Genomic DNA, 19,640 nt, shown 5'->3' on the forward strand with positions numbered 1-19,640 from the left:
ATATTCTAGCCTTGGATGCTCTTTTCCACACTCTATCTCTCCACACCAAATTAACAAGCATTCTCATTGCTCAAGCCTCTCTCTCTTCAAATAAGTTATCTATCTATCAATATTCAGGCCTATCCTCATTTCGATCCCCTTTGTCTCTAACATCGCGGATGAGTTTCTCACCATGATGAGAGAGGGATCCACATGAGGAGGAGAAAGTAGTGAATCAGCACCAACACCTACGCCTGATAATGAGGAAGTATCGAATGTGGGTGTATCTTCAATCAATGTAGGTGAGGTCTCCATCATTGGTGGTAGGGGCTCCACATCCGCATTTGGCTTCAACAGAGTGAAAGCTGGCACTGGTGAGGTCATTCTCTCTCTCTCAAGCTCCTAGTCGTATGTGGATTGGTTGCCCTTTTTAGAGAAAGGCAATGACTTGCAAATATTGAAATTGCATGCATAGTGATTGAGTGTAATCTTGTATGCAATGTCCTATAGTAAGAGCAATGGAAGAAGATGGTGAAAACCATTGCCAATGTGGGTCCATGTGAAGGATAGACTGATGTCACATACGACATGAAGACAAAAAAGATTGATGAAGAGAAGGAGAGGATTGATAGAGCCCTTGATCCTATTTGAGCCACATGGACAAAATATGGTTAGTCCATTCTCACAGATAGATGGAGTTATCGTAAAAAAAGGGGTATCATTAATATACTAGTCTTATGTCAACTCAACACTTTTTGCGGGTTGTAGACACTGGCAAGAGGGGGAGGAAAACGATGGGCGCCTTCATCTATTGCCATATTTGGCAAGCTATCATTGAGATATACATTGTCTTTTAAATTTGTTTATTTCGTTATAGAATCATAACTAGCTATATTCGTATTCTCTTTAATATCTATCTCGATTTTCTCTTCCTTCCAAGCCTCTATCTCTCTTGATTCTTGAAAGTTAAATTTTTCGAGGCTCAACTCTCTTTTTCTCTCTCTAAGTATTGTAAATTGTGGTTGTAGGTGGGCCCCTCAAATGTGGTGCAAGTTGTTAGTGACAATGTATTGAATTGTCAATGCATGGGCCGTTTACTTGAGGCCGAGTTTTCCATGGTTGTGTGAACTTCAAGTCATTATTTGGACTTACTCATAGAGAACATTGGGAAGTTCAAGTGGGTGAAGAGCGTGGTTGGCAAAGCCACATTAGTTGTCACCTTCTTCATGGTAAATGTTGGGGTAAAAGGCCTTTGGGCCTATCCGTGTATACTGTGACTGCCCATTCTTTATTCATATATGATATGATAGTGCAATAAGGCTGTCAGTTCAATTGGACAGCACCTACATTGTGTGTGCTCTTCTCTCCCGCATCTTCCTCTTCTCCTTATCCACTGCCATTGCATCCCTTTCAACTGGTATCAGAGCGGGTCTTTAAGAGCTCATCCCGGTCTTCCACACGAGATACAAGATCTTTATTCTCACTCAGTTTTCAGCTCAACAGGGTTTTCACAGGTTGTGGGCAGCCATAGCTCACACCTCTTGGAGCTTCCTTCACCTGGATCTTGCTTCCAGCCTATCAAGGCTTGCTGAGGCTTGGTGTAGGCTTTCTTTAGCCCCCATTTGTGCCCCCCTTGGGCTCCATTGTTGACCCGTGGGACAGCAGACCCCCTCAGCTAGCTCACGTGTTTTTTGCACCTATTTCAAAATCTGGCCCAAAAATCACTCTTTTTGTCATATCTCAGACATTTGGAACTTGATTCAAGCAAGGTAAGAGTCTAAGTTGGGGTTTTGGCATGCTCCAGACGCGATGGTGATGTCGGATTTGCCAAATTCTGATGACAGAATATTCTGCAACAGATTTCAGGTCTGAGACAGTATGTATTTGTATGCCTATGGCTTATGTGATGCTTCTACTGATGTCTATTGATACCGGATCACTTGTGGATGTTATGCCTCTTATGTGAAACGCATTTGGAGCTGATTTAGCTTAGCCATTGACTGTTTTGAACAATCCCATATCTGTCCAAAACAGGGCAGCCACCTGTTACTTCAATTTTATGCTTACAGGTCTTGACATTTGATGCCCGATTATGCTCGGTTGGTGCTGATACATACGGGAATGTATGCCTATGGTTTACCTATGGATTTGAGCTTGGATTGAGCACTGATTTGCTTAGTTTACAGAGGTTATATGCTACTGAAAACTTCAGGGCTGAAGCTATTTATGCTACAGTTGGGTTATGCCTATTGGTTACGGGGTGCTCCCGGCTACTCGGTATGATGTCATGATGTATTTGGACTATGCCACATGTCTTGTTTATGCTTCGGAGAGCTTTTGAGCTGAGATTAGAGCTCGATTTGGGTTTGATTGTCACTTCTTTGGAGCTAGCATTTCATCTATGGCATGGTTTATGCCTAGGCTACCCAGTATGGGTTATGATGTCCTGGTGAATGCTTTATGCTTTGGTTGTGAATGACAGTGGTTTGAGCTCGTCTCGACATTCATTTGAGTATTCCCTTGAGCAGTTGGACATTGAATTGGCTTTGTCCATTACGACTTGGCTTTTTCCGTTACGACCTTGGATGCTATATGGGATTTGATGCTCCGATTATGGATCTTGGCTATTACTTGGATGCACTTACATGTATTGAGTAGTGAACTGCTCCCTTGTTTTGGCAGTTGCCTATTGAGCTATGATTGCTCGTTTGCATTTGATATGCGGGATACTTACTGATCAGTGGACTTGGATAGTGCTTGGGATTTACAATTATGGCTTTCTTGCTTCTCTGTTGTCTAGCTTCTATGCTAGTTGGGCTCCTGTTGCCCGTCCATGTTAGAGAGCAGATGCTATGTATGCTTATCCGTCTATGCACATGGTCTATTGTTGTATACCTTACAGAGCCACTTATTTGGATGTTGTTGTATAGATGTTTGGGCTTTACCTGGAGCTTGACTCTTGCAGGATGCTTTGCCACTTGTCGGTCTTTACTTAACTTGGATGTTTCTTGGTGGCATGATGTACTGCAGAGCTATGCGTATGCATATGGTTATGGGCTGATTTCATGGCTGAATATTATATGCTCTTATGACAGATATCTTATGCTTTACTGTACTGTGGTTGGTTATGTCATGCAGTTGGCTACGACTCTTCTTCATGTGGGAGCTTTTGCATCCTTGATTGATGCCTTTATGTCCTCCCATCCATTGAGGTTTCATGAGCATTTGCAGTATGGTTCTACCACTGATGTACTAGCAGATGCTTGTCTTTATGAGCAAGTTACCTATGTTGGGACAGCCCTCGACTGCTTGAGCTCCGTGGATGCTATGGATAGCCCTATTCATGATAACTTGGATTCCTTGTCATCTTCTACAGGTTCTTCTACTTCAGATATTTGCTTCCATTGTGGGAAGCTTGGGCATGTTCAAAGAAAATGCTTTAGACAGATTAGAGAGCAGCAGAGACAGAGACAGACTCAACATGAGCAGAGAGTCAGCGATGCAGCAGGTATTACCACTCTTTCTAGTGGTGAGGTACATGCAGTTACCCATGATGATGCAGTTGAGCATGTCCTCCTGCCATCTAGTTTCCCTACAGCTTACTTGCTCAATGATCAGGCCCATGCCTTTGATTGGCTTTTCGACTCTATGGCATCTTGTCATGTTACGCCTCATAGAGCATGGTTCTCTTCTTACAGGGAGGTTGATGGATGTATTGATCTGGGCCTTGAGCAGACTTATGCTATTGTTGGTACAGGGAACATACACCTAGCTTTGCCTAATGGGACTTCTCTTATGCTCAGGGATGTTCTACATGTTTCCATGCTTAGTAAGAGCCTGATTTCTGTCAGTCAGTTGCATGATGCAGTGAAAGATGACTCCGGCAAAGACAGAAAACGATGAAGCCAGAAGAGAAAAATTTTTACAGTCCCAATCGGTGAGCACAAGTCATTCTTCTCCTCCCAACCACGCCTAGATAAGTGCTGGTACCCCTCTCTCCGTTTCCTCTGCCAGCTGTCCACTTTTGGTGAGTCTTACTATTCTTGGACTCTCCTACTCTCTAGGCTCCCCTTAAACCCGTTCGGGCGCCCAAGAGCCCGAACGGTCATTCTCGTGCATGTTCCCCTAGATTTACCTTAATATCACATTAAATGTCACTTTAATGTCACATTCAATATTTGTGACCTCAACGTTACATTAAATGTCACTTTTAATGTCACATTAATGTCACATTTCCTTCCCCTTAAGAATCGGTTTCGTCCTCGAAAACGATACTTGGAAGGTCTAACTGTAAATCGGGAAACCTTTTCTTTAAAGTACTTACTCGCTCCCATGTTGAACTTTCTTCTGAACAATCTTTCCACTTAACCAAACATTCTTGATAAATAGTATTCCTTGTTCGTCTATTACGAACATTTAATATTTTTTCTGGTTCATGTGGATTAGATTGGTCATTGAATAACTGCTCAATATCATCATTTAAGATTAGATTATCCAAATCACCCAGCTTCTTCCTTAATTTACTTACATGAGAAACTGGATGTATTTTACTACCAGCAGGTAGTTGGAGCTTGTAAGCCAATTCTCCCACCTTTTTAAGCATTATGAAAGGACCACAATACCTTGGTAAAAGCTTTGGACATTGTCCCTTTTTCATAGTTTTAGTTTGTTCAGGCACCTTAAGATAGACCAATTCTTCTTCTTCAAAGGAGATGTCTCTTCGGTGAGGATCTGCATATGCTCTAGCTCGATTTTGAGCTTTTTTAATATTTTCTTGAGCAAACTTTAACATACTATTCATATCCTCCAAAAAGTCTTTAGCTGCCTGAATCTTTTCCTTATGCAGTCCTATTGCAAAAGGAGCTCTGGGCTGAAACCCATACATTAACATAAATGGACTATATCCAGTGGAAGAGTGCTTGGCACTGTTATATGCAAACTCTGCTATCGGTAAATACTCTTCCCAATTAGTTTGCCTTTTACTTACATATGCCCTAAGCATATCTTCAAGAATTTGGTTAACCCTTTCAGTTTGCCCATCTGTTTGGGGATGATCCGCCGTACTCATGCTAAGTTTAGTATCCAATTTCCTAAATACCGCACGCCAAAAATGGCTATCAAATTTTCTATCCCGATCAGAAACTATATTTGCCGGAAGGCCATACAATCGGTATATGTTCTCTACGAACAATCTAGCCAATTCTGGTGTTTTAACATCAGTTGAAGTTGGAATGAACCTAGCCATTTTGGTTAACCTATCCACAATCACCCACACAGAGTCGCGCCCCCTCTGTGTTCTAGGTAAAGCAACAATAAAGTCCATGGAGATACTCTCCCATTTTCTCTAAGGAATTTCTAATGGATGGAGAAGTCCTCCCATTTTTAATCTTTCAGCTTTATTAACCTGGCATTTATTACATTTGACCACATAGTCAAGGATGTCCTTATTCATTCCAGGCTAATAGAACTGGCTTTTAATAAGACTATAAGTCTTATTAACTCCTGGATGTCCCGCACTAAGGGTATCATGACACTCAAAGAGTATCTGGCGCCTTATTTCTGTATCTTTCGGGACACATACCCTACCCTTGTAGAGTAAATAACCATTATCAATGGTAAAATTCTTCCACTTGAATCCAGTTTGAGCAACCCCTGATGCTCCATTTCCTTGTTGAACATCCTCAGATATTTCTTCCTCAGTAGAAGCACTTTCATTTGGATCCCCATTTTTTATTGCTTCCCATATGTTGGAATATGCCGGATCAACCTGGCATTTCCCTTTTAAAGATTCAAGCAAGTTGGAAGTGAACTGAGTAAAACTCAATTCATTAATGATGGGCATTCTGCTGAGTGCATCAGCTACTATATTATACTTTCCTTTTCTATATCTTATCTCATAGTCGAACTCTTGGAGGAGTTCGGCCCATCTGGCTTTACGCCCGTGTAAATCCGGTTGATCATTAAGCCACTTAATGCTTTCATGATCCGATAAAATCAAAAGTTTGGCACCATACAAATAGTGCCTCCATTTCTTCATTGCATGTACTATTGCATACAACTCCCTCTCATAAACAGAATAATTCTGTTTTGCACGATCTAATTTCTTGCTTTCAAAAGCAACTGGTCGACCTTCTTGTAATAAGACCGCGCCTATTGCCTTATCACTGGCATCAGCTTCAACCACAAATGGTTTATTGGGATCCACTATTAATAATACTGGAGCTGTAGCAATAGCTACCTTAAGTTTTTGAAAACTTTCATTTTGGTCTGTTCCCCAATTAAAACTTTTTCCTTTCCCTTTAAGTTGGTCTGTCATTGGAACAGCTATTTTGGCATAATCTCGAATGAATCTACGATAAAATCCAGATAAACCTAGGAAGATCTGCAGCTCTTCCAGGTTCCTTGGAGGTAGCCATTCAATAATTGCCCTTACTTTTTCTGGATCCATGTTGATTCCCTCTTTCGAGATAATATGGCCCAAATATTTGACCTCTTGTGCAAAGAATTCACATTTAGTTTTCTTTGCATAAAGGGAATGTGTTCTTAACAATTGGAATACTAATTGTAAGTGTTCCAAATGTTCTTCTCTTGATTTACTAAAGATCAAGATATCATCCAAGAAGACTACTACAAAATGTCCTAGATAGGGCCGTAAAACACTATTCATCAGCTTCATAAAGGTAGCTGGTGCATTAGTGAGGCCAAAAGGCATCACCAAAAAATCATAATGCCCGTATCTAGTACGAAATGCTGTCTTGGGAACATCTTGTGCTTTAATTCTTACTTGGTGATAACCTGATCTTAAATCTATCTTTGTGAAGAATTTTGCCCCTTGTAATTGATAAAAAAGATCTTCCATTCTGGGCATAGAAAATTTATTCTTCACCGTTATTTTATTAAGTGCTCTATAGTCAACACAAAGTCGCATAGAACCATCTTTTTTCTTTACCAATAAATTTGGTGAAGCCCAAGGTGAATTACTGGGTTGAATAAACCCTTTATCCAGGTAATCCTTAATTTGTCTTTCAACTTCTTGATGCTGTGTTTCGCTTAACCTATATGGTGGTTTTGAAATAGGGTATATATCCTTATTTATATCGATTGGGTGATTTATATCACCCCTATCTGGTGGAAGGCCACTTGGTAAATCAGAAGGAAACACATCTTTAAAATCATCTAACAAACTACTTAATTCATTATTAACATTCAACTCACAAACATAAGAAAATTATTGCTTTATATTACAGAAAGTAAAAGTGTTCTGTACAGGAAGAGACCATAACATATATACCTCACAAACTTCCTTCTTTATCAGCTTCTGAACTTCAGTAGAACACAACAAAGGATTATCAGATACTTCATGTTCACCTTGAATGACAAAAGTCTTACCATCCCTTTCAAATTCCAGTGTATTATGATGGTAACTACGTTTTAAGGATGGTTCCAATCCCCATAGCCACTCCCTCCGTAGAGCAATATCAGCTCTTTCCATGTTCATTATTTGGAAATCAAGTTTATCTTTATATCCTTGAATTTCAATTTCCAAATTGGATACCATTGTATCCCATATTTTATTGTCTTGGCCTTGCATCATACGAACAACATATTGATGCCCACTCTTTTGTTGGGGAAGTTTCAATTTTTTGACAAGTGTATAATTTATAAAATTATGTGTGGCAGAGTCATCAATCATGACTCTAACCCTCTTTCCAGCTATCAATCCATGTACTTTAAGTAAATCATGTGGCCCAAAAGTAGGCTGCCACATAGAAGTTGACATACAACACTTACGTTGTACATCCATGTGCAAGACCTCTAAAGATTTATACTTTTCATGGCCCTTTAATTCTAAGGTCTGCACTACATGGATTTGTTTTTCTTTTCCCTTGCCCTTGTCTTTATCCTTTCCTTTGTCTTCCCCCTTTTTCTTTTGAGGGCAATTCCAAGCAGCATGGTTAGGGGATAGGCAATTGAAACACAACTTTTCTTTTTTGGCCTTATTAAAGTCGTCAGGACTTAACTTTGTCCTCATATATGGTTTCTTTTCAAAAGGTTGTTTTTTACCCTTAAAAAATGGAATTTTCCTTTTAAATTTGCCCACAAATTTTGAGGTTTCCAATTCCTTAGACTTGGGCTCCGTATCAGTGAGACTAGTGAGTGTACCTGGACGCATACTATCTTCATGAATTAATGCAAATTTAATTGCCTCTTCCAGCGTCTTAGGTAAACTCCGTTTTACTTCCTTTTTACAGGCTTTATCTAGTCCCCTAATGAATCCTCTTGTTTTTTGGAATTCATCTATTCCTTCCAATTTGAGGATTATCTCACGATATTCCTCCAGATATGTCAGCAGGGGTCGTCCCTTTTGTTTGACATAATCCCAATCTTCCCAATTTCTTTCCATTTCATTTTCAGGAAGAAATTCTTTCAAAAAGACGGATTCAAATTGAGCCCAGGTTTCAGGTATTTTATTTGCCTCCTTTAAAGTTCTCCACCACTTATATGCTTTGGGTCCCAAAGTTAAACTAGCCTCCAATGCTTGGAGATGTGGTGGGGTATTTTTTAGTTTATGTAAATCTTCCCATTTTTGGAGGAAATTAAAGATTGTGTCTTTATTCCTATCTTTTTCCTCCCCGTAAAATTGAGGTGGTTTCATATCCTTTAAAACTGGATTATCCCTCAATTTATGGTAAGGTTGGGGTTCCTTAGGATCTCGCATAGTCACATCTAAATCTTTCGATGAAGATGGGACATCCGAGATTTCTATCTTATTTTTATCTCTTTCCAACAATAAAGTTAATTGAGATTTTATTTTAGTGAGTGTTTGTGTTAAAAATTCCATTTGAACTCCCTGAGCTTGTACACGAGCAGTAAGATCATCAAATTGCTCTCGTGTAGCAAAAACTTCTTCCCACTGTTCTTCTTGCATTTGTGGTTCCTGGGGATCTACCATAGGGTGGTCCCTAGAACTAGAACCTTCCATTACTTTCTCTTTCCCTCTTTCTGCCATTAATACACTGGAATTGGAAAGCAAAGATAAGAAATTTGCATACAAAGTAAAGTACTTCCCTGATTTTAATGGCAGGTATGGTTGCTGGTTTGGAAAGAAACCCGAAAAGTAAGGAACAGATTTTATCTTCCTGGACTAGAGCAGTGAAGCAATCATGCTGGAAATTCAATTTCCTGACTTCAGCCGTGTATGACATTTTTCCGTCCGTTCCATGACGTTTTTCTGTCCGTCTCACAGCAGTCGCCTCATGCACAGCAATCGTGACAACAATCGTGTCAAGCCATGTACACCATATAGAGATGGAGATTTTGTCTCCTTCAGACTTATTGCTGCCTCCTATGTCACTTACAGATCTTGATGCTTGCTCTGATTGTACTCTTGGTCCTTGCAGAGCCCCCTTGGCTTATGGCGATTGTATGAGGCATGCTCCTCTAGATCTTGTCGATTGTGCAGTATATGGACCTATGCCTTCCGAGTCACTTGGTGGAGCTTCGTACTTTGTGACCTTTGTTGATCATGCTACCCATTGTGTTTGGGCTTTTCCCTTGGTGCAGATTGAGGATGCTACAGTTATGCTTGACAGGTTTATGGATTCTGTTGGTAGCAGGCCTAGGTGCTTGCAGATGGATTATGAGAGTCATGCTCTCTCTCCCAGCTTTCGGACCTCTTGTTAGCAGTATGGCATTGATTTCTTGTGCCCACGGTATTATGGGATTGCTCATGGCATGTGTCTGACCTTACAGGCAAAGGTTGCTTCTATGCTTACCACAGTTGGATTGTCTTATGGCTTTTGGACTGAGGCCCTTATGACAACAGTCTATTTGGTTAACAGGACGCCGTGCTTGACCTTGGATGGTATTACACCCCATGAGGCATGGAGTGGCATGTAACCCTTCTATGATTACTTGAGGATGTTTGGCTGCCAAGCATCTGTACGTATGCCACATGAGCCTATGTCACGTAGATGTATCCTCCTTGGTTATGGAGATGGTGACTTTAAGGCCTACAGATTATGGGATTTGGATGCCTAGCAGGTCATACGTAGCCGTCATGCTATCTTTTATGAGACGCAGACACCTCTGAGCCCTCTTGATGAGCGTTCGGTACGCTTAATGGCTGATTTTACAGTAGCTACAGTGCCATTACAGCAAGCTGTTTATGCTGAAAATGAGGCAATTATTGACCCAGATGACGTAGCTATGCATAGCAGTCAGGGTCAGGATGTTGGTGGTTAGTTGCTAGACCCCTTGCAGGCTCATGAGAGCCGTTTTCTTGTAGTTTTGCAGGCTAGACAGCCAGCCATATGTCAGTCTTCTGCTTCACTGAGGCCACATGTAGTCTTGAGACCCTGTTGGACGAGTGTCCGAGACGTTGGCCCTCTTTCAGTGATTGACTCTGGAGAGTTTGATTGCTCTCCGCTGTCTTATATATGCCACGCTGATACTATGCGCGACTCTGATACTTTACAGCCGTGCATTGATGAGTTGTGCCTGCTTTATGAGAAGCATTCTTGGATTGCTCTGTTGTATGGAGTTGCGGGATCGCTTATCTCCTGGATGCCATGGACTCGGGGATGCTTGACTCTTCTTCTGCAGAGGTTCCTGACACTTCTTGCACAACTCGCTTTCCGATTGGGCGTTGGATGAGATGTTATGATTCCTCACCTTGTCTTTTTTTTCTTTTCTTTGTTTTCACTCCCTAGCCACATTGGCCTTTTAGTGGGAGGTTGTTGGGGTAAAAGGCCTCTGGGCCTACTCATGTATACTGTGATCGCCCATTCTTTAATCATATATAATATGATAGTGCAATAAGGCTGTCAGTTCAGTTGGACAGCACCTACATTGTGTGTGCTCTTCTCTCCCACATCTTCCTCTTCTCCTTCTCCACTGCCATTGCATCCCCTTCAGTAAAGGTAAAGGTGCTTGTAATGTATTGCGATCATAACTTACGCATTATGAGGGCTATGATGAGCACAAAGCATGTAAATACTTAACCGGAAATTTTAAAATTTGTTGTTTTAAATTGTATAGTTTATACTTTACAATTTAGAGTTTAGTATATACAATCTTATGTGCATTGTGTAGGTGAATGTTGATACATTCAAGTTGATAGGTGACACTCTTTTGAGTGTATATCAAGAGGTGGATGAGAAGGAGATGATGATCTTTGCGGAGCTCTATAGAGAGCTTATAGCAATAAATACTCATGACACTCGCAATCAGTGTGCTGGTGGGTGAGAAGTTTGAGTAGGTGGTAGCAGGGGCATGGTCATTCGGTGCCCTTCGATATCGAAAAGGGGTGGTTCGAGTGGCTTGGAGACATATGTAAGGTGGGGCTCTAGTAGCTTCCATCGTGTGCCTCGTGATGACACCCCCTCCTTGCCTACATAGCTGGTGCCTAGGGAACCATCATTTGATGATGATGGTAACCTCATAAGTGAGGATGAGTATAAGAATGTCTCATTATTTGATGTCAAGGAGTCATCTTCAGATTCCCTTGATGAGCACTCAAATGGTTTTAATGATGATGATGATGATGATGCCTCATCATAGATTCATAGGTGTCTTGCTTTTTTGTATCTACTATCATTGTATCTACATGCCATTCTGATCCATCATCCATGTATGTACTAGACTCTAGTTGTATTGCATGTTGCGTGCAACGCATATGACCGTGAGGGCCACCCTCATATATTCATCTTATTTTGTAATGAAATGGCTATTTTCACTAAGTAAATAAACATGTGTTCTATCATTTAATGATTTATGTTTTTTTTTTAAAAGGTAAATTTTTTGGGTACTAATATCGTACCGTACCTCATAAAATCATAAGGTACCATTTCGTACCGTATTTTATTGTACCGTGCCGTATTGTACCTTTCATACCTGACAACTATGGCACAAGGAAGTTCTTCCCACATTCTCATTTAGAGAGGGTTTTGGTTGCCTCTTCTTCGCAAGGGAAAATTGGAGGTGACAAGAACTCTCAAGATGCAAAGGCAATGTAAAACAAGGGTGATACTCCTTCATTAGACAAAAACAAAAAAATGAAACCCATCTGGCAGTAACTCCCTAAAAAGAATATGTTTTGCACACACTACCAGAGATTGGGCCATGTAGATGAGTATCGTGACTCATACTAAGACGGAGGGTCTCCTAGCTAAGAAATCATAGTAGGTTATGATTGCAGAGGTTTCTGTGAATAGTCGAGTGGGGCTACGCCTCTTTATGTTGTCCTATCTGCTCCTTCTAGCATAGTTGCCATTGGATGTGCAACATGGACAGCCACAACAATCCTTATCTTTCAATACTTGTGAAGGACTAGGTGATTGGTATGCTAATCCCTTAATGTTGTCCTATCCGCTCCTTCTAGAATAGTTGCCATTGGATGTGGCACATGGACAGCCATAACAATCCTTATCTTTCATTACTTGTGAAGGACTAGGTAATTGGTATACTAATCCCTCTCCCATTGCACTCTTTGCATCCATTTTGGGGTCTCTTTGTACACCCCCACTTAGGACCATTTTTCCACCTAGGACTATTCTCCCTCCTACGTTTGTAGAGATGAAGTTAGCTCGTGCACCATTATCAAAGAATATATGTGCATGTTGATCTTTGATTTTGCCCCATGCTCTGCATAACTCAATGGCATCATCATCAATCTGATTACTAACAACATCGTGCACCAATCCCATGATGCTTTGGGCTTTTTACCCTTAGGATCTCCTTGATTTTTTGAATCTCTAGCTTGTTGCCTATTGGGACTATCCTTTTGCAATATGACCCTCCTATTCACAAATAAAGCATTCATTTGCATCCATTAATTCTGTACGTTGTGCCAATGATTTCCATCTCTTTCTTTGCTGTTTTGGTTCCTTTTTAGACTCATTTTCAGATCTACCCCTTTTCTAAACCTTAGGCAACTTTTTATTCGGCTTCTCTTCACTCTCTTGGAAACCCGAATCCTTCCCATGCAGCAAAGCGTCTGCTGTAGCAGCAGTGTCTATGAGCTCAGACATGTTGGACATGGCGGATTTTATGCAAACATCCCTGATTCCTTTGTGTAGTCCATATACATATTTTTCCACTTGCTCATGAAGGGGTACTAGAGAATAAGAACGACGGGCGTGCATCCCAAAACTTCTTATTGTATTGCTCTAGATTCTTACATTTCTTTGTATCAAGCTTGTTCCAAGTTGTCACGATGTCCATCTCAAAGGTACTTTTGTCAACCAATTCGATGCAAACATTTGCTTGAATTGTATCCATGTTGATGGTGCTTTATCTTGCATTAAGAGGATGGACTACCATTGCAATGCATTTCCCTTTAAGAAAGTAGCTGCCTTCCGAATCTTAGAGGATTTGGTGAAATTTTCCCCTGAATAGGCTACATAAAACTATTGAATGAAATTCAAAGCTTTCAGCCTATCTTGTGATCTCAAACTTCACTCCTTTTCCATCCTCTTCAGTCTTTTCCTGCCCCTCTAGGAGTCAAGTTGTCATACACTAGCTACTGGAAAAAGGGTGTATTTTTTGTATTTATATCATGAGCAAGCCCAAACAAAGCATTTGCATGACTGACACTCATTTCTTATGTCCCATAAACATTCAGGGATGCAGATGCATTACCAAACATGCCACTTTGTGCCCCAAACATCAAACCAATGTTGTCATACAAAGGATTATGCACATTTTTAGTCATACCGAAATACATGGGGCCTTGCACTCCATGCATTGGTTGCTTTCATAGGGAGTTGAGCCATACATTTCTGTATGCTGTCCTTGTCCAACCATTGCATGAAAAATTGTGCTACCACCAAAATATCTTGGTTGCCCCATCGTTACATACATGTGTGGCTGTCCAAAATTCATTGGACTTGCACTTTTATGATGGCCTTGCACTTACACACCTTGCCTTGTAGGTACCGACTGTTTCTCTTCATTGGTTTCTTTGGGTGATTCACGTGAAGGATTTGACATTACCTTGAGGGTACCTTGCTGTCCCAAAGGTGAAGAAGATGACTTATTCTTCTTGCCCTTCCTGTCCTTCTTAGGAGCATTCAAAAATTGAATAAACCAAGGATCCTTTACCTATTCAGCAAAAAGATTTGTTGCTATCTTCATCTGATTCTTGAGCTCATCATCAAATTCCTCTTTCCCTTGCTAGTCATTAGTCTCATTTTGCCTTGAAGGCCTTGTATCTTGCCCAACAACAATATTTTCAGCTTGTTGTCAATCATGTGAGCCTTGTCCAAGATTAGGCATTGCATTTCCTTCTTTTCCATATGAATATCCATACTAAGATGCATCATCACTTTCTATTCCATCTCATTGTATGAAGACATATTGTTGTAATTTCTAAGCTAAGCACAAAATCAGCACTAGCACAAAGCTTTGGCTTGCAATTAGGTGCCTTGGGCCCACCAAATCAAAGGATTGAATGGTATCTGGACAATGGAACCATGAAACCAGCCTTTCTTCTTGGATAGAGTGGTAAAACTTGATCAAACACTTAATTATAGTAATTAATCAAAGAGTATAAACTGAAACACACACTTTACCTTAACAATCTTGGATATTTCTTCTTGGATAGAGTGGTAAAACTTGATCAAACACTTAATTATAGTAATTAATCAAAGAGTATAAACTGAAACACACACTTTACCTTAACAATCTTGGATATTGGACACCTTGTTGGCCCCAAAACTGGCGTGTACCGTACAATATTTCTTTAACTTGTGAATGGATTGAGTACAAGCTCCTTTGTTGATCCAAAAGCCCTTTGGTGTACGCGCAATCATTAAGCAATTTGGGCTAATTGCCGCTTGATTTCTCCTAGGACTTGTCCTAATGGAACCCCCAACTAGCCAAATGTTACCCCAATTTACAATGGATGAGTTGACATGTGAAATCCATGACAATTTCTTGAATTTCAGGTGTTGATTTCAATGTATGATACCCTTGACTAATGGCACGGTGGAGCATTTAGGGTCGAAAGTCTACCATGGGGTAAGAGACAGTAGGGTTCGGGAGATTCAGGGAGAGGAATAGACAGAAGAACAGGGGTTTAAAGAAATAGAAGATGTACAAGAATACTCATAGAGGTGAAGCTTGTTCTTTTATTTCTGTATCTTGAGAAGATGAATCTCTTGTAGGGTTCGGGAGATTCAGGGAGAGGAATAGACAAAAGAAAAGGGTTTTAAAGAAATAGAAGATGTACAAGAATACTCATAAAAACGTGCATAAAACAGTACCTCCCTCTTTGTTGCTCAGACTTCCAATCTGATGCTTCCGTTGGCTTCGAAAGGAGGTTAAAATACCAAGACTCGTGGTTAGAATTCTCCCAGATTACTCCTCCTTCTCCTAGTCGGAGTGCTGTTTGCTGCCTGTAAACTACGATTACGTGTTACGTGATTTCGCCAATCCTTTTTGTATAAAATCCCCCAAAAATGGCTGAAAGCCACTTGCTTTTTTTACATGTCATCCTATTCTAGAAGTTGTCTACAGCTTTTGGATATTTACAAGAAATAATATCAAAAATAGGTTAAACTTGTTCAAAAATCTAGTATTTTTGAACCATCCACAGTACAAACACTGACACTAATGACTAATATGGCATTGACTCTTTAGATCAATAAGAAAGCCGAATGACGAAGCACTCTAGATTTTTTCACGTTGTGTCCGTGTAGCGGCACGACATCCAGGTAAAGTGCCAGGATGCCTAGTTAGAATTCTCCCAGATCACTCCTCCCAGTCGGAGTGCTGTTTGTTGTCTAAAAACTGCGATCGCACATCGTGAGATTTCATCAATCCTTCTTTTTGTTATAATGTGTGTTTCCAGCCTGACAATAGGCTGCACACTCTTTCCCACGTGCCGGACAGACTTTACAACAGTCTACTGCCCCAAATCAGCCCCTGTCACCATGATAAGCCCAGTGCCGCCACTACTGCGTTTCTGCTGCAGCCTGGTCGTACAGCTCCTGCACTGTTCATAGAGGTCTTGGACATCATCTTCTTACTCCTACATGCTGTGTTTTGACCTTGCCCTCTCTGACCAGTGGTTACGGCACTTGAGATCCATCTCTAGTGGATGCCACACTTGGACTATAACCATCTCTCTGCATTTAAGCATTCATGCACTCTTTCTATGATTTACAGCGTTGATTCATTCACTTCAGATTGCTCTTTCTTCTCTGTTTGTGTCGGTCTTTTTGTGTTTTGCGTTACTATCTAAGTTATTGTGTTTTACTTGTGTTCATATGTTCTATGTTTGCAAACCCTAACATATCTTCTCATGGAGGATTGGCGTGATGCCTTTTGATTAGAAGTTGGCATGGCTTCATTTGCTGCCTGAAGGGCTGGCATTGATTGAGTTAAAGTAGTGGAGGTCAATTTCGGTGATGAGGTCATTGTATAGTATCTTTCCTAAGGTTTTTGCAAAAACGACTCTTGCATATTTATCCATGATAGCATTGCTTTGTTAAGGGTTGTAGTATTTTACGTGATATACTTGATCTCAGTTGGGAACCTATCATGCATCAGAAAAATCATAAAATAGCAGCAACAAGAACGCTAGAGAATGATACGTTGATTGCAACACATTTTCTTTCCTTTTGCCTTGTGGCAAAAAAGACAAGACATGCAGGCATTTGGATAGGAAGTTGTCATGATCCAACTAGACTAGAGAAAGCTTATGATTAGGTCAATTGGTCTTTCTTAGGAGAACGCAAAGGGTGCATTATAGGCATAAAAACAAGTGTTCTTGCAAAGAGAGTATTGGGAGATTTCCCACCCCCTCCCCCCACCCAACAAATCATTTAGCACTGATTTGGCATGGCTTTCACTTTGCCTTTACACACCCTTCTTTTGTTCACAACTCTTTGTAATCACTGATGTATATGCTTGTTTGATTGTAGTTCTGGCTTTGGACCCTTTGCTTGGAGCAATAGCCGCGGGGAATGCAGCAGTTTTGAAGCCTTCTGAAGTTGCACCTGCAGTTTCATCTTTATTGGCCAGGCTTATACCAATGTACCTTGATTCAAGTGCAGTAAAAGTGGTGGAAGGTGGTATACCAGAGAGCACAGCCTTGCTGGTACAGAAATGGGATAAAATATTCTATACAGGTACTCAATAACTGCAAAGTTATTACATAAGGCCTATGAATGTAACAAACTCATAGTGTGACGAGGCATACATTTCTATAATGTTACAAGAGCAGCACGTGCAATTCTCACCAGCTGGGTCAAGATAACAGTTGTATGTCTGTCTGTCTAGGTAGCACTCATGTCGGTCGAATAATTATGACAGCTGCTGCTAAGCATCTCACTCCAGTTACATTAGAACTTGGTGGGAAATCACCGACAATTGTAGATTCGTCAGCTGATCTTGAGGTGGATAGCCTGTCTGAGGGAACTTATCTCATACTTGAGGTTTTCATCATTAATCCCTGCCCCTGAAAAATTTAAACACTGGTAGGTTGCAGCAAGGCGAATTGTCAGTGGCAAATGGGGTATAAACTGTGGTCAGGCATGCCTTGCTCCAGACTACATCCTTGTCGAAGAAAAGACAGCACAATCACTGGTAAGCTTGTAATATTTAGCCGTAAACATGTTCTTGTTGGAGCATGCCTTCACATAAAGTTTGCCCACCACACAAATTCAGGCAGCAGATTAGTGAATTAACACAAACTTTTATAGCAGATGTCAAGACTGCAACTGCTTATCTTTTATCATCTGTATTACAGCATCTCTCTAGAATGTTAAAGTTTATGTCAGTTTTTCTTTCTGTTCTGTTGAAGATCACAGTATTGAAAAAAACAGTAGAGGCATGTTTTGGCACCGAATTAGGGGAATCCCCTAGCTTGACAAGAATAGTCAATAAGAGGCATTTCATGCGCCTTAAAGAAATGCTGGATGAACCAAATACAGCAAAAACAATTATCTATGGTGGGCAATGCAATGAGGGGAAGCTGTATGTATTTCTTCTCTCTTTATTGTTATCCTAATTCTTTACACATGCTAGCAGAACCTTTGAAAAACATTGTTCTTGTGAAGGTTGCAAGTTGCTGAATGTCCAAGTTAGACATCATAATCCTTAGTTTTGTCTATTGAGCATTTAGGACTTCTTTTTGTGTGGCTCGGTTTATAGGTGGTGCAATTTTTTAGAAGCTTTTATAATGTCTACATTTCAGCCTGATTCAGCCAACCCTTATGCTTAATCCTCCATTGGATAGCCCAGTAATGACAGAAGAGATATTTGGGCCAATCCTCCCAATCATCACGGTATGTCTTAGACTTTCCACAAAGTGTAACTGTTGGGTTTTGCTTGCTAAGCTAGACTTAATCTGGCTCGAATTATCTTTTATTTGAAACAGGTCGAAACAATGAGTGAAGCTATAGACTTTGTAAGCTCCAAGGACAAATCATTAGCCTTGTATTTGTTTACAAACAAGGAAGAGGTTAAGAAGAAAGTCTCTTTGGAGACTTCTGCTGGATCGATGGTTGTAAATGATGCCGTGGTGCAGGTGAGTCCTTCACATCTGTGTATCTAAGCTCTGTTTTCTGATCAGTAGTATATTGGGAGGCTGCAATTCTGAGTTCTTCCATTCCTCAAATCTTTCAGTTTGGTGTTGACGCCATACCCTTTGGAGGAGTTGGAGCCAGTGGTATGGGGTGTTATCATGGAAGACATAGCTTTGAGGCATTCAGTCATAAGAAACCTGTTGTCCTTAGGGACACTTGGGGTGATGCCACTGTTCGATATCCTCCATACACCGAGTCAAAGCAAAGGGTCTTGAGAGCAATAGTTCGATTTGATTATTTCAAAGTACTGCTTATTATGTTAGGTCTGAAGAGATGAATTAGTTGCAAAGGTGGCTTTATCAATTTTTGTTTCAAGACTGAAATGATTTGGGCAAGATTTTGAACACTCAAAATCTGATGGCTTCAATCAATGTAAGGAAATAACAGAAGGCTTGGATCATTGTAAGTAAATAACCAATGGCCATTAGACAGATAATGCACCGATTGTAATTTACCCTTTCCATATTGCAGACAACTGTCTGGTTGCTTTTACCGTCATCCTACATGTCACCGCTGTTTGATGTTAGCGCGATTCATTTTTACCAGCTTCCTGACTGACACCAGCCATTGCTGTGCTCAATCAGCCATAGAGCAGCTACCAGAGAATAAAGGGCACAAAAATGAATCTAGGATTACTCGTGAAATCCCAGACACTGTTGTTATTATCTCAAAGTTGCGTCGCCATTAGATGGAGACCAATTCTAAACAGAAAGTTTCGACTTATTTGTTGCCTCGGCATGATTAGCGCTCTCTCTCCCTCTCTCTCATTTGATTTTCCAGATGTGTGTCAAAATCTAGTCTGGTTTGGTTGGACATCCACATATTGGGAAAAAAGCCACTCTGTTGGCCAATAGCGCTAGTTCTAGTATCTCGTCTGTTTTTTTAAATATAGAAAAAGGTTTAATGCCAGGGAAATTGTTGAAATTTTGTAAAAACAAATTGCAAAATCTGGTTGTGAAAACCTTCCTGAAATCTATGAGAGGAGTTTTTGAAATCAATAGAGACAAGTGATATAGGGGAGATTTTAAAATTGATAGAGATGATTTCATATACCTAGTGTGGTGTTTA

General features: G+C 40.5%; 1 protein-coding gene across 1 annotated transcript in view; it reads left to right on the forward strand.

The window, feature by feature from the left end:
* ALDH3H1 (aldehyde dehydrogenase 3H1) overlaps positions 1 to 19,031 on the forward strand; it is a 57,196-nt gene extending 38,165 nt beyond the window's left edge. Inside the window, exons 4-10 of the mRNA XM_087696482.1 lie at positions 16,908 to 17,114; positions 17,266 to 17,381; positions 17,467 to 17,571; positions 17,789 to 17,961; positions 18,182 to 18,272; positions 18,365 to 18,514; positions 18,613 to 19,031. Of these exons, the coding sequence (XP_087552608.1) occupies positions 16,908 to 17,114; positions 17,266 to 17,381; positions 17,467 to 17,571; positions 17,789 to 17,961; positions 18,182 to 18,272; positions 18,365 to 18,514; positions 18,613 to 18,849 (1,079 nt within the window). The 3' untranslated portion in view covers positions 18,850 to 19,031. The remainder of the gene's footprint in view (positions 1 to 16,907; positions 17,115 to 17,265; positions 17,382 to 17,466; positions 17,572 to 17,788; positions 17,962 to 18,181; positions 18,273 to 18,364; positions 18,515 to 18,612) is intronic.
* Positions 19,032 to 19,640: the final 609 nt, after the last annotated feature.

The sequence above is a fragment of the Lygodium microphyllum genome, chromosome 16 (genome assembly GCF_053477565.2).
Source record: "Lygodium microphyllum isolate KBCC chromosome 16, Lygodium_microphyllum_v1.1.10, whole genome shotgun sequence".
Taxonomy (NCBI): domain Eukaryota; kingdom Viridiplantae; phylum Streptophyta; class Polypodiopsida; order Schizaeales; family Lygodiaceae; genus Lygodium; species Lygodium microphyllum.